The sequence below is a fragment of the Physeter macrocephalus genome, chromosome 20 (genome assembly GCF_002837175.3).
Source record: "Physeter macrocephalus isolate SW-GA chromosome 20, ASM283717v5, whole genome shotgun sequence".
Lineage (NCBI taxonomy): Eukaryota > Metazoa > Chordata > Mammalia > Artiodactyla > Physeteridae > Physeter > Physeter macrocephalus.
Window position 1 is genome coordinate 37266812 of NC_041233.1, and position 12435 is coordinate 37279246.

A 12435-nucleotide genomic window follows, 5' to 3' on the forward strand; every position below is an offset into this window, starting at 1 on the left:
AAAGAAAAACAGAGGCCCTCTCGTTTCCTGGATCTTAACAGGCACATTTTGCTCCCCTATTCCCCTTCCACTGTCAGATTTCTAAAATAAAGTAGCAGGATTCGCAGGCTTTGCCATGCCAACTCCACATGCCTGTAGCTCAGCCCCACATCCTCAGAAAGGCTCAGAACACATTCTTTTCCGAGGTGGTCAACTTTGCTGTCTCCAGCCTGGGCTCTGTCCTCATTTACAACCTTCAAAGCAGTCTGCCTTCTGGAACTGGGGTAGTGGCAGGCTCACAGACAGGGTGGGAAAGCCAAATCTTCACTTGAGCCTTTGCAAGCTAATGCATTAAATGTGACCATGTTTTTCCCTGTTTGTTGTTGTTACTGTCTGCCTGAATAAAATGGCCCAAAAGGATGATTTCTCTATTGGGGGGAAGAGGTGAATCCCAGCCAGGGAGTTGCTTTCTGTTTATGGGAAGTCTGCCAAGGAAAATATTGAATGAGGAAGGGTGGGGAGCCCGGAACAGATGATGTGACAGCAGTGCTGTGACGGGAAGATGAAGAGTCGCTGCCCCTGCTGGGGCACTCGGGCAGCCAGGCCTTGTCCACATGAATGCCTGAAGCACCGTGGTGCAGTCCCCGTGCGTGGAACGTCCCCATGGGATGCATGTGGGGGCGGGGTCTGTGGGTTCCTGAGCAGGACTGAGGCAGAGGGCATGGCTGGAGAGAGGCAGGACTTGGTTTGGTTCAGTGGAACAGCCTGAACAAGAACCTGGTTTGGGGAGTAGAAGGAGAGTCTCAGGGAGACAGAGGGGGAAAGAAAACACAGCTAGAAAAGGAACCAAGTGACCTCAGAGGCCGAGGAACTGGGCCCTACAAATTCCTGCTGAGCGGAAGGGGCATTTCACATGGAGAAGGTTCCTTCCCACGCCCTCCCCAGCACTGCATCCTGTTACACTTTTACATTCTCCCCTACCACATGGGTCAAAAATGGTGTTTCTTTGGTTTGAATTGTGTTTCTTAATTGTATTTGTGGAAACATAAATCGGCACAGCCTCTTAAGGGGACAGTTTGGCAATATGTAGCACACTTGAAGATTCTCATAGTTTTTAACCTAGTAGTACTATTGCCAGAAATGTATCTCATGGTTATATTCGCAAAGATTCAAGGCGTGAAATCATCATGAGATGTAAGTCTCATAAGTCACAGAGATTTATGTCCGAAGATGAGCACATAAACATCATTTGTGAGGACAAAGCCCGGCACGGGGGAGGCTCCCACAAGTTCCCATCCATCTGTACGAGGGTGTCCTGCTGTTGTGGCCATAGGGCAATGTGGGCCACCTCCACCGTGCCGTCAGGCCAGGGAAGCAGGGAGGAGACCCGCGCAGATAAGATGATCCCACATACCAAAAACATTTGTTTAAAAACTGCTTGAGCATATAGACTGGTACTAGGGCTAAAACTCTTCTGGAGATTAACTGGGGATACTTCCTGAGTGGGAGCAGTGGTTTGTAGACTATTATTTTATATTTCATGACCTTCCATACTGTTTGCCTTTCTTAACCACACACATATATTCACATGTGACGTATTCACATGCATGTTGTGCACATGGGCAAAGAAGGCCAAGATGCGGCTGTGAAAGCCCAGTGTGGGGTGTGGGGCCCCCGAGCCTGCTTCTGCACGGCCCTGGGACTTCTCGGGGCCACGCCTCAGGCAGCAGCGCATTCTGGCATTGCATAAGAGCAACAGGGATGGCAAGAACCCAGCCTTCAGTAGGGCAGCGAGGGGGCAGGGAGAGCTTGGGAAATAATCTTGCTGCCCTGGGAAGTCTGTGATTCTCCTGGGTGCCCTGGCACCACGATGCCCCAGAAAGTTCCACCTCTTCCTGCATTCATGCCTTGAGATATTTGGTCACCCCCATCATTTTCTGTCCCACAGGAGATACCCCGGCTCCGACAGGACCATGCTGCAGAAATGGCAGGTACGATGACCCCTCAGAGGACTCTGGGTGGAGGAAACCCTCTGGGAATGCAAATCAGCAAATAGCTCAGGCCCCCAGGATGAAGAGAGAAAGCATGTGGATGGATCAGGAGGGATCTTGTTTTTGTTTTTTGTTTTGTTTTGTTTTCATTTTATTCTTTATTTTTCTTGGCCACACCACACGGCGTGTGGGATCTTAGTTCCCCGACCAGGAATCAAACCAGCACCCCTAGCATTAGAAGGTGGAGTCTTAACCACTGGACCACCGGGGGGGGTCACAGGATCTTGTTTTTTTAATTTGTTAAAATGTCCCAAATATTTCCCTGAAAAGATCTCATTGATTGAAGGCGATTCTTGAGTCAGAGCTGGGGAGTGAGAGAGAGAGTGTGTGTGTGTGTGTGTGTGTGTGTGTGTGTGTGTGTGTATGTGTACACAAACCCTGTATACACACACACACACACACACACACACACACACACACACATGCTCCATCAATGAAGGTGTATGTGTATAAATGAACACACAACTCAGGAAGGCACAGCATTCACTTCTTGTCCTGGGAAGTCACACGTGGCTCCCAGACTGGATGAGCTGACATTCAGCCTTGGGTTCTCAGTGGAAGGAAAGGACCCCAAGAGAGCTACCCTTACAGATCACATAGCAACAGGAAAGTAACTCTTGGTCACTCAGGTCCAAAATCCTTTCCCAAGGATCAGGCCAAGGAAAGGAGAGACCGCAGCATGCAGGTCCCATCAGAGATGATGGCTGCACTGGCTGCTCGTTCACCAGTTGGCCTTGATGAATTTTTCCCAAATGCAATCCCTGTCTCCACCTGTGACATCTTTAAGCAGAGGGCCCTAAGAGTGAGCGTTATCCAAACACGCACGGTCAGGAGAAAGAGAGTTCCTGAATTCCCAGAGGAAGACAGATCATTCAGCCTGCTGGGGAGGGCCTCTTTCCCAGTGACTGCAAAGTCCCCTCAGCTTATGTTTTCAATCATAAAGAGGTCAGCAGTAAGTTTACCCAGCATTTGTGCTATTATTTTAATCAGTTTTTGAGTATCACCCAACAGTTGACACATAAGAATGCTTTAGCCTTGGCTTGGACTGCTGAGTTGTTTTTTTTTGTTTGTTTTGTTTTTTTTTTCTGGCTGACTTTGCTTCCTGACTAAATTTGCTTCAGCTCATATTGGAATTACCATGGCCTCCCCAAGTCGGGCCAGTTCCAAGCACAGGGTGCACGGGGAATGGCACAGGTGCACACTGCCTGCTCCCACCTACACGATGAGGGTTTCCTGTGCAAGCCTGGGAATTAGACCCCCGTGGCCCTCAGGAGGAGGCCAACTGTGTTGGGTTTATCCCGTCTTTGACTCTTCTGCAGAAAAGGGACGTGAGCAATTTCGAGTATCTCATGCACCTCAACACCCTGGCTGGGAGGACCTACAACGACTACATGCAGTATCCAGTGTTTCCCTGGGTCCTGGCTGACTATACCTCACAGGTACATGTTCACGTGGATGCTGTGCAGTGTCCTGTGGCTTTCTGACCCTGACGACCAAATCACCCGAAGTCATGCAGAGCCTCTGAGACACGGTTCAGTCCACCTGGGTCTGAGGGCTGCTCTGGTCTCAGCCCGTCACCTGGGAAGAGGCCTTTGGAGTCTGGCTGCCTGGTTTCCTGTCCCAGCCCCGCTTGGGGGATGATCCACATGACTAGGACAGTAGTTAACATGCGCCCCCAAGGACTTCCTGGCTCACTGGCTACAATGAAGGCAAGAGATACTCATCTGCTGATACACTGCCATGGACCAACAGTGGTCCATCAGGTGAAGAGGGCCATGAAATGTGTTCCTAGAAACAACATGTAGAGAGAGAGAGGGGGAGGGAGGATGAGAGAGAAGAGGAGAGAGACAGAGAGAGACAGAGATACACAGACCCAGCGAGAACAAACTCCTCCCCCGTAACCTGACTTCAGTAACTGAAATGATGGTATGTGGACATCATCCCGGATCTAGACCGGGACATGTAGCCATAAGGGAGGTCAGTGGCAACACCAGATCATCTGCTGTCCTGACCTCTGTCCCAGGACCTCAGCAGGCAGGGGAGGGAGGAGCAGGAAAGCTGACACAGCTGGACCGAGGTGACGTCACTGGGGGACGAGCAGGCTATGGAGCAGTGTCCTGACCACCTAGGATCTGGCCATCAGGAGGTGTGTTGGGCTGTGTATGTACAGGGCAGAAGGTGTCTGGGTCCTGGTTCAGATCAGCCTAGCCAGTCCTGCCTCGGGCTGTTTAGATGGCTGACCCCCAGAATTTGGAAAAGGGACCTCAGTGTTTTGTGAGCTCCAATCCGCACTTAAGGCACTTAACACAGCAAACCTTTTCTCACCAGCCATATGTTGCTTCTTATTGCACTAGTGATCGTCTGAGGCCCAGGTATTTCAAAAACGAAACTTGCCTATCCCAGCTTCAACTCACATGTTGCTAAGTGGTGGGTCACCAGCCCCTTTTATTTAACCCATACCCTGTGTTAAAATTTTGATTACTTAACAGTGTTCAAAAATTGGGAGATTTATCCTAAAAAGCTGGTTTTCCAATATCTTTTGGCGAATCCAGAGATCTGGCAACTATGAAGCCCCATTCTGCCCTGGCAAAGTCAGCTGTAGCTGAGTGTGGGTCTCCACAGTGCCATGACTCACAGGGGTCTCAGGAGTGCCCGCTTCACTCCCGCCCGCACCTGGCTGTGGCAGGTGAAGGATGGTGGCAGACCCTGCCTCCCCAGGAGAACCGTGGTGATTCACTGCTAGTGGAAAGGAGGAAGGGTGTAAAGAAACACCTTCTATAAAGACATGCAAACCCCAAGGACACCCAGCCCTGAAAACTCTTCAGGGCTCCACTGTTGTGTATTCCAAGGGTAGGGGAAGGGTCACCATTACTGCTTTCATCACCCGGAAGGCAGTGCGCCTTCAGAAACACGAGGCCCTTGCTCTCATTTCCTCCCCAAACAGATGACTTCTAAATTCCTAGAAAATCAGTGTGATTCTAAGCAAGAACCCTGAACTATGGAAGCAAACTGCTCTGTGAGGGCAGCAGCCAAGTGTCCGTTGACAACAGGAATTCTTTCGAAAGTCTCTTGGGTAACTGGTGGTTATGTTCTGATTTGGGTCAACTTGGAACAGTTCAGTGTGAACTCAATCTTCCCCTCCTCTCATTTTCTATCTCTCCCTTATTAAGTCTTTGTGGATCACTGGTTGTGGGGCCATAAAACCCTACCAGGCCTGCTAATCACCAGAGGAGGGGGTCAGACCAAACGGCAATGAACCAATAAAGAGAACCATAAAACTAAAGAGCGTGGCTCCGGCAGTCTCGCTGGGGCACGAGAGGGTCCAGGGGAGTTAACTCCAGTTGCACACCTGCCTTCTAGACATTGAACTTGATGAATCCCAAGACTTTCCGGGATCTTTCGAAACCCATGGGGGCTCAGACCAAGGAAAGGAAGCTGAAATTCATCCAGAGGTTTAAAGAAGTTGAGAAGACTGAAGGTGGGTAGATCCCAGCTTGACTTTTTTCTGCAGTGCTCTTCATCTGAATGCCTTGCAGTGAGAGTTTATAACGATTTGGGTGTCATCTAGCCTACAGACAATTACGTTTGGATAGAGAGCTCTCGAATTCAGTGGTCTGCACCCCGGCTGCATGTGAGAATCACCTGGGGAGCTTGTTAAAAATACTGATGTCTAGGCCTCACCTCTAGAAATTCTGATTTGAATAAGTCCACGGTGGGGTGCAGCCCGGGTGATTCCAGCATGAAATCAGGACTGAGAACTATGGTGCTAAGAGCTAACACCTCCTTTCCCAGAGGCAGGCAAAGGCAAGGAAGTGACATCCATTCAGCACTTTCTGTATGCCAGGTGCAGGCCAGCCTGCGTTCATACACAAAATGGTCCTTTTTAAAGAGAAGGAAATTGGAACTCAGTTTAAGCAACTCACTCAAGGTTATAGCCTCTAAATGGCAGATCCTGCATTTGTCTGGCTCTAGAACCTAGTTCCCAAATGCTGTTCATCTGCACATCCCCTTTACAATTTTTTGCCACCTTCACATGCTAGCTGTCCTCTTAGTGCCTTACTGTTTTTCTTTAGGTCTATTCACTTCTTAAAGTTCAATGGATGTATTTTAAAGAGAAAATTTTCTATCATGTATTTGATGCCCGCTATATTGGTTTTCTCAAACACTTTGAAATAAACATAGCACTCCTACAATAAGGAACATCCAGCCACGAACCATGAAAGCTTACCTCAAGAACAAGAGGCTGCACATTTCGGAAGGCTCACTCGGCCCCGAGGCCCTGCCTTTGGTGAGCAGGTTCTCAGCAGGCTGAGGAGCTCCTCTGCATCCCACACCACCCTGGAGGCCCCTGGCGCCTGCCCAGGATCCCCACTGTGTGCAGGGCTGGCACTCAGACTTGTTGGGGGAGATGGGAGGAGGTGGGAGGGGTGGGCAGGCCCTCGTTGCCCTGCTTATCTCCTCCTGAGGCTAAAGTTCAACCTATATGACCCATCTCAGTCCCCCCCACCTGACCCCAGGTGCTGTTCCTCTGGCTCCACCAGGCCCTGCCTGATCCTTTCCAGAGAGGCAGGCCAGAGGAGCATCAGCTCTCCCCAGCTGTGTCCCAAGCAGGGCCCACTTTGGTACCATTCTCTCCCATACTAACCTGGGTGTGCATTGGAGTTGCACGTTGAGTTTGAGCCCTTGCACAAGTACATCCAGCAACCTCCCAAACACCTCTGGTTTAGAGAACTCCCACAGCACCGGGAGGCCCGAGGGCCGGGTGCGGCACTGCGGCGAGATGGCCGAGCCGAGGTTTGGAGGAGCCCATGCCGCCAGCCAGCTCTGCCACTCGCTGGCGATGGAAGCGAGTCTCCGACTCGCTCTGGCTTCTTCACTGGTGAAACGGGGATAATGAATAGCTCTGACTCATAGGGTGGCTGTGTGGACTCAGGGAGGGTGTGACGGAGGACACACAGCATGCACGAAGTCCACGAGTAGCAGCATCGCAATTATTCTCTGCTGGAATGGCCCGGCCAGAGCACTGTCTCTGCCTCAGCATTCCAGCTCCATCATACCCTGGATGGAGCAAAACGGGGAAGTTTATGCCTCTGTCATCCAGGCCCCTCTGGGAATGAGGATACCTGAGTTCTCACTCATCCGGGGGTGTCCCTGCATTAACAAGCCCCCCTTTCTCACACAGGGACTTTTATTCTAAAAGAGGCCGGGAGAGAGTGCTGCTGATGGGACTGTAGGCACCTGAGGGCTCTCTAGGTGCCCTGAGTCAGAAGAGCAGAGCTCTGCCTCTCCGGGGATCCTCAGCACAGCCTCCTCATAGCCTGGCTCTGCCACCTTCCTGAGGGAAGACCCCTGGGGGTTTGGCCAGTGCAACTGAGGGTCTTGAATGTGCTTTTCACCCCCTGGTGAAAATTTGGCTGTTGGCCAAATTACAGTGACATTTGTGTGCAGAACACCTAGGCTCCATTGCCTGCAGGAGCTCTCTTAAGCAGGGCTCATGCTGGCTGTTTTCGAGATAGCCTGCGTGTCTCCCGTCTGCCCCACAGGTGGGGACGCCACCCCAGGCATGTTCTTTTCATTGCAGGAGACATGACCGTCCAGTGCCACTACTGCACTCACTACTCCTCGGCCATCATTGTTGCCTCCTACCTGGTCCGGATGCCTCCCTTCACCCAGGCCTTCTGCTCTCTGCAGGTGAGCTTCCCCGCTCCCCTACACACACACACACACACACACACACACACGCCACGCGCGCGCGCGCGCACACACACACACAAAGCTATCTCCCGAAGATTAAGAGCTAGGCTTGGACGAGGCAGGGACCCCCCTGCTAGAAATCCAGTCTTGAGCCAGCGATTCCCACTTGACCCTGGCTCCAGGATTCCGGGCCATCCAGCTGAGACAAGCTGCTCTTCACAGATATATCTGCATGTCTGCCCAACAGTCTTGCAAAAAGGCTCTAAAAAATAAGGAATGAGATATGAGGAAAAAAATACTTAACATAAATAGGTTTTAGTGGAAAAGGAAAAACAGGAAGCTTGATGACTTCCTTGAAGGTAGGTGGTCAAAGCCTAGAAAAATAAACACAAAGAAGGAAGAATGAAAAGAATATCACTGTGACATCAGAATGCATAAAGCTATGCTAAGTACAAGCCTGAAGGCTTAAAAGTACAAACAAAATATTTTAATACTGAAGTGAACAGCTGAACTAGAGAAAGAAACTAACCAATTTGCCTACCCATAAACTAACTGACCATCATGCCAGCTTAGGGTTGCCAGATATCACAAATAAAAATACAGGATGCCCAGGTAAATTTGAATTTCAGTTAAACAATGATTTATACTAAAAAGTTATTTGCTGTTTATCTGAAATTCAAATTTACCTGGGCATCCTGTGTTTTGTCTGGCAGCCCAATACAAGGTGAAAGTAGGCGAGTCTGACCCTGAGTGGATGGTGGTGTCCAAGGCACATGCGTTTGCTGGGACAGAGTCCCTCGTAGGAGGCTGATAAGTTTTTTTCTCTCTTCTCCCCTGACTCTATCACTGGGATCTTGCTTCAGGGTTATTCAGGGGCACAGGTTTTGACTAGGGAGAGCCATTGGGTAGCCCAGCTGCAGACAGCTGGCTCAGCCAACTCCAAAGCGAGCACAGCACGGGGCCCAAGTTTAGGGCCTGTCTTGATTGAGGCCTTGCAAGGTTCCTATGGAGAGGAAGGCATGACCACAGTGGGTTAACAGGCTGCTGAACTTGCAGGGACTCACTCTGACAGCCAAGCGTCACCAAAGGAAGAACATGAGTGTCCCAGGAATTGTGTATTTTGGTCTGACTTCACCAGCAAGGTCACCCCTTATGGTCACTCAGATGACCTTGAACCCAACACCAAAGGCCATTCTGGGTCAGCACTGAAGCCATCTCCTGAGCCCTGGGCAGGAATGGGTAGGCAAGGTCAAGATGCTGTCTCCAATTAGGAGCAAAATCCCTCCCGTTTTCTGATTCTTGGTGCAGTCCTCTCTCTCCTTGAAGGCGTGGATCATCTAGACATTCTATAACCCCTGTCCCTGGAACTTCACTCAAAAATATCAAGTGTGCTTCCCCGGAGCCTTTCTCAGGCAACAAGCATTTTAAGTGAGTTTGGTTTGGAGAACGAACGGCCCCTGAGCTGTGCCCCGTGCCAGGAACCCCATCCAGCTGTTCCTCATCAGTCCACAAGGAGTGACAGTCCCGCTGACGACAATGGTGATGCCTCCCGTGACAGCTTCCCATCCAGGGAGTCCCGGGTGCTTTAAGAGTTTTCCCTTGCCCCTTCAGTCTCACGAATTATAGCCCCATCTCTACCTGTTACTAAGGGTCCTCTCTTACGAGCGAGGAGGCAGACTGAAATAGAAACCGCGAACTGTGAGATTTACATCCCAGCTCTACCACTTAATAGACACAAAATCTTCTGCACATTATTTTGCTCTGGAAATGAGGGTTAATTATACACATCTCGCCGGGCCATTGAAATTAAAGGAGGAAATGTGGGTAAAGCCTCTAGCTCAGGGCTGTTGCTGCGAAGTTGGTCAATCATTGTTCTTTCCTCCTTCCTCCTGCCATCAGCCAGATCTCTTCTGAGCAGGCTTGAACTGGTGCAAGCTGCTCCTCTTTGGTTTAAAGTAATTCAAGACAGTCTGGACTGCCTCAGAGCATTCCAGATGGCATGAGCCAGATGAAACAGGTGTGCTGCAAACCTATTGGGTTAAGGCCACTTTGAAGCTAGTCACAACGGTCGGAGTTTATCTTAGCCAGGTTGGTCCAATGGTGACCAGCCCAAACTGGTTGGAGATAGTTTAAACCAGTGTGAGATGGTCGAAGGCACTTTTATCTTCTTTTATGTGGCACAAATGCAGTCATATTAGCTTGAGTTCTTTTGACTCCCTTGCTGAAGTCTGATGCGATGCCTGGTTTTTCTGGGTTCAAATCTATCAGTGGCATATTGGCTCATCCGAGTTGAAATCTCCACGGTGCTCCTGAAGTGGTTCTGCCTTCCTACTTTTTTTTTTTTTTTTCTTTTTTTTTTTTGCGGTACGCGGGCCTCTCTCTGTTGTGGCCTCTCCCATTGTGGAGCACAGGCTCCAGACGTGCAGGCTCAGCGGCCATGGCTCACGGGCCCAGCCGCTCCACGGCATGTGGGATCTTCCCGGACCGGGGCACGAACCCGTGTCCCCTGCATCGGCAGGCGGACTCTCAACCACTGCGCCACCTGGGAAGCCCTGCCTTCCTACTTTTAACGGCCTCTTCTAGTGGGTCACAACTGGTCCAAGCCCTTGGAATGAGCAGAAGAAGCAACCGTCTTCCGCTTCCCCTCAGCATAAAAGATGAATTTTGGCCTCAGGGGGATGTGTACAACAGTTACATCTGGGAGGAATGTGCTTGCCTCCCCTTTGGGAGTCCTAGGGCCTGTGCAGACCTCCTTAGGAACATTCTGGCATCTTCCTGGAGCCAGGCTTTTCCCTTCATCCCACTCTGCCTCCTTGGAGGCAGACTCGTTTCTTCTCAAGAGACCTTTGCTTCCCCCCTGTGTGGTGACAAGGAAAGGAGCCTCACTACATTCTCAGCAGCCCAAGACTTCCAGCCCCCAACCCCAGCGTGGATCATGGAGTGGAGAAGAATAGGAAAGTTGGAGAGGTGCAGAATCCAGGCCGCGAGGCCTTCCTCATTTATCTGAGAGCAGGGACGTGTGAATGTCCAGTATTTCCAGAGCTGGTGTACCTGTAAGAGTCAGCATAAGGAAGTGCATGCTCTTCCATTCTGTGTTAAACAAACTCTGCCTCTTGGCTATTATGTGACTAATCCAGAGTGACATGCTCACTCCACGGCTCAGCTGGGATGGCTGTGGTGTGGAGAGATGGTGCCTGTGAGTTCACCCCGTGTGGTCTGAACGCGGGTACAGCCTTCTTTGGGCTGTGGCCTGTCCACAGGGCACGGTGCAGAGGGGCGTGGACAGCCTAAGATTGCAGTGTGACATATTCCAATTCCTAGGTATAAGGTTTCCTTTATTCTCTTCACCTTTAAATCTTACAAGGCTGGTCTTAGAATTGATGTCTACCTCTACTGTTGCTGTGTTTGTTTTTCTGCCTCAAATCTGTTATTACAATGATAGCCTCTTACAATCCAGAAAATGTGGTATACAGACAGTGTGACCCGGGCACAAGGCAGTTATGTGCTCTGTTATCCCCATCCCATCCCTTGGGGTGTGAGACCACTGTCTGCCGAGCTGGGGGCTTGCCTCCCAGGATGCTGTGATTCTCGGGAATCTCGCCTGCTGGGAGCCGGTGTCTGTGAGTCTTCAGTCAGTTGAGCAACCAGAGGCCACACCAGGCTGGGGCCACGGCCCAGGCCCCTGTTTCCACCCTGGCAAGAGCACCAGTTGCTCTCAGGCCTGAGCTGGGACCCAGCCTAGGCGGGGCAGAGCGCGGCAGCCAGCGCCCCAGCGAGGGCCCAGTGCCCCAGCAGCTGTATTGAATACGAAACTGAAATCAAGTGCTGGGTTAAGTCACAGCCCGCATGAAGTCAGCTGTTACCAGCAGTGGGGAAGGGTTTTCTGCACCACTTGAGGTGAGGCAGCTGGTTTTGTGTAAGACATATATGCCAACTGCAGAGAGAAGCAAGGGCCGTGGGCAGCACTTGGCCCGCCACAGGCCATCCACTTAGGGGCTCCGTGGGTGCCAGCCCCGTGTGGAGTTGTGTCCATAATAAAGGTGTAACTGTTATTACACTGACTCGAGGGGGAGTGTTTGAAAAGGCACATGACAGAGTTGGCAGAATTGGCACAAAGTCCTGGCGCTAGAACTTTCTCACTGGTGTTGTTGAACACCCGAGCCTCCGTTCCTCCTCCTTTGACCCCTGACTCAGTGGGTGATGAGGGCTAAGTGAGACTCAGCGCTGAGATCCAGCATGAGAACTAGTTGCTGTTGCCGTGGGCTCCATAGGTGTGCATGCTCCTCCCTTCAGCATAGGTAGCGCCTTTTTCAAAAGGCCACATCCTACAGGAAGGAAAGCTAATGGCTACTTCGGGTCAGCCCTCTCTCAGTGGAGAGAGAGCAAGACAGACAAGGCAGCTGAACTGGTGCATCAGCTTCCCAAATCCACGTCGGACCGGCAGCTCGCTGAGGGAGTAGCCCGAGCCCGAGGAAGCCCGCACTGGCCCCTTTACTTCCTTGGTGGTGGTGTTGCCTCAAAACTGCCCTGAAGAACCTAGGGGTAAGATGGGAATAAAGGCACAGACCTACTAGAGAGTGGACTTGAGGATATGGGGAGGGGGAAGGGTAAGCTGGGACGAAGTGAGAGAGTGGCATGGACATATATACACTACCAAACGTAAAATAGATAGCTAGTGGGAAGCAGCCGCATAGCACTGGGAGATCAGCTC

At 51.0% G+C, this 12435-nt stretch overlaps 1 protein-coding gene across 2 annotated transcripts in view; it reads left to right on the forward strand.

Annotated features, from left to right (window-relative positions):
* Positions 1-12435, forward strand: part of WDFY4 (WDFY family member 4) — a 261838-nt gene that overhangs the window by 222079 nt on the left and 27324 nt on the right. For both annotated transcript variants that reach the window (XM_024121405.1, XM_024121406.2), the window contains 4 exons: positions 1928-1970; positions 3350-3469; positions 5391-5508; positions 7612-7721. In XM_024121405.1, the coding sequence (XP_023977173.1) occupies positions 1928-1970; positions 3350-3469; positions 5391-5508; positions 7612-7721 (391 nt within the window). The remainder of the gene's footprint in view (positions 1-1927; positions 1971-3349; positions 3470-5390; positions 5509-7611; positions 7722-12435) is intronic.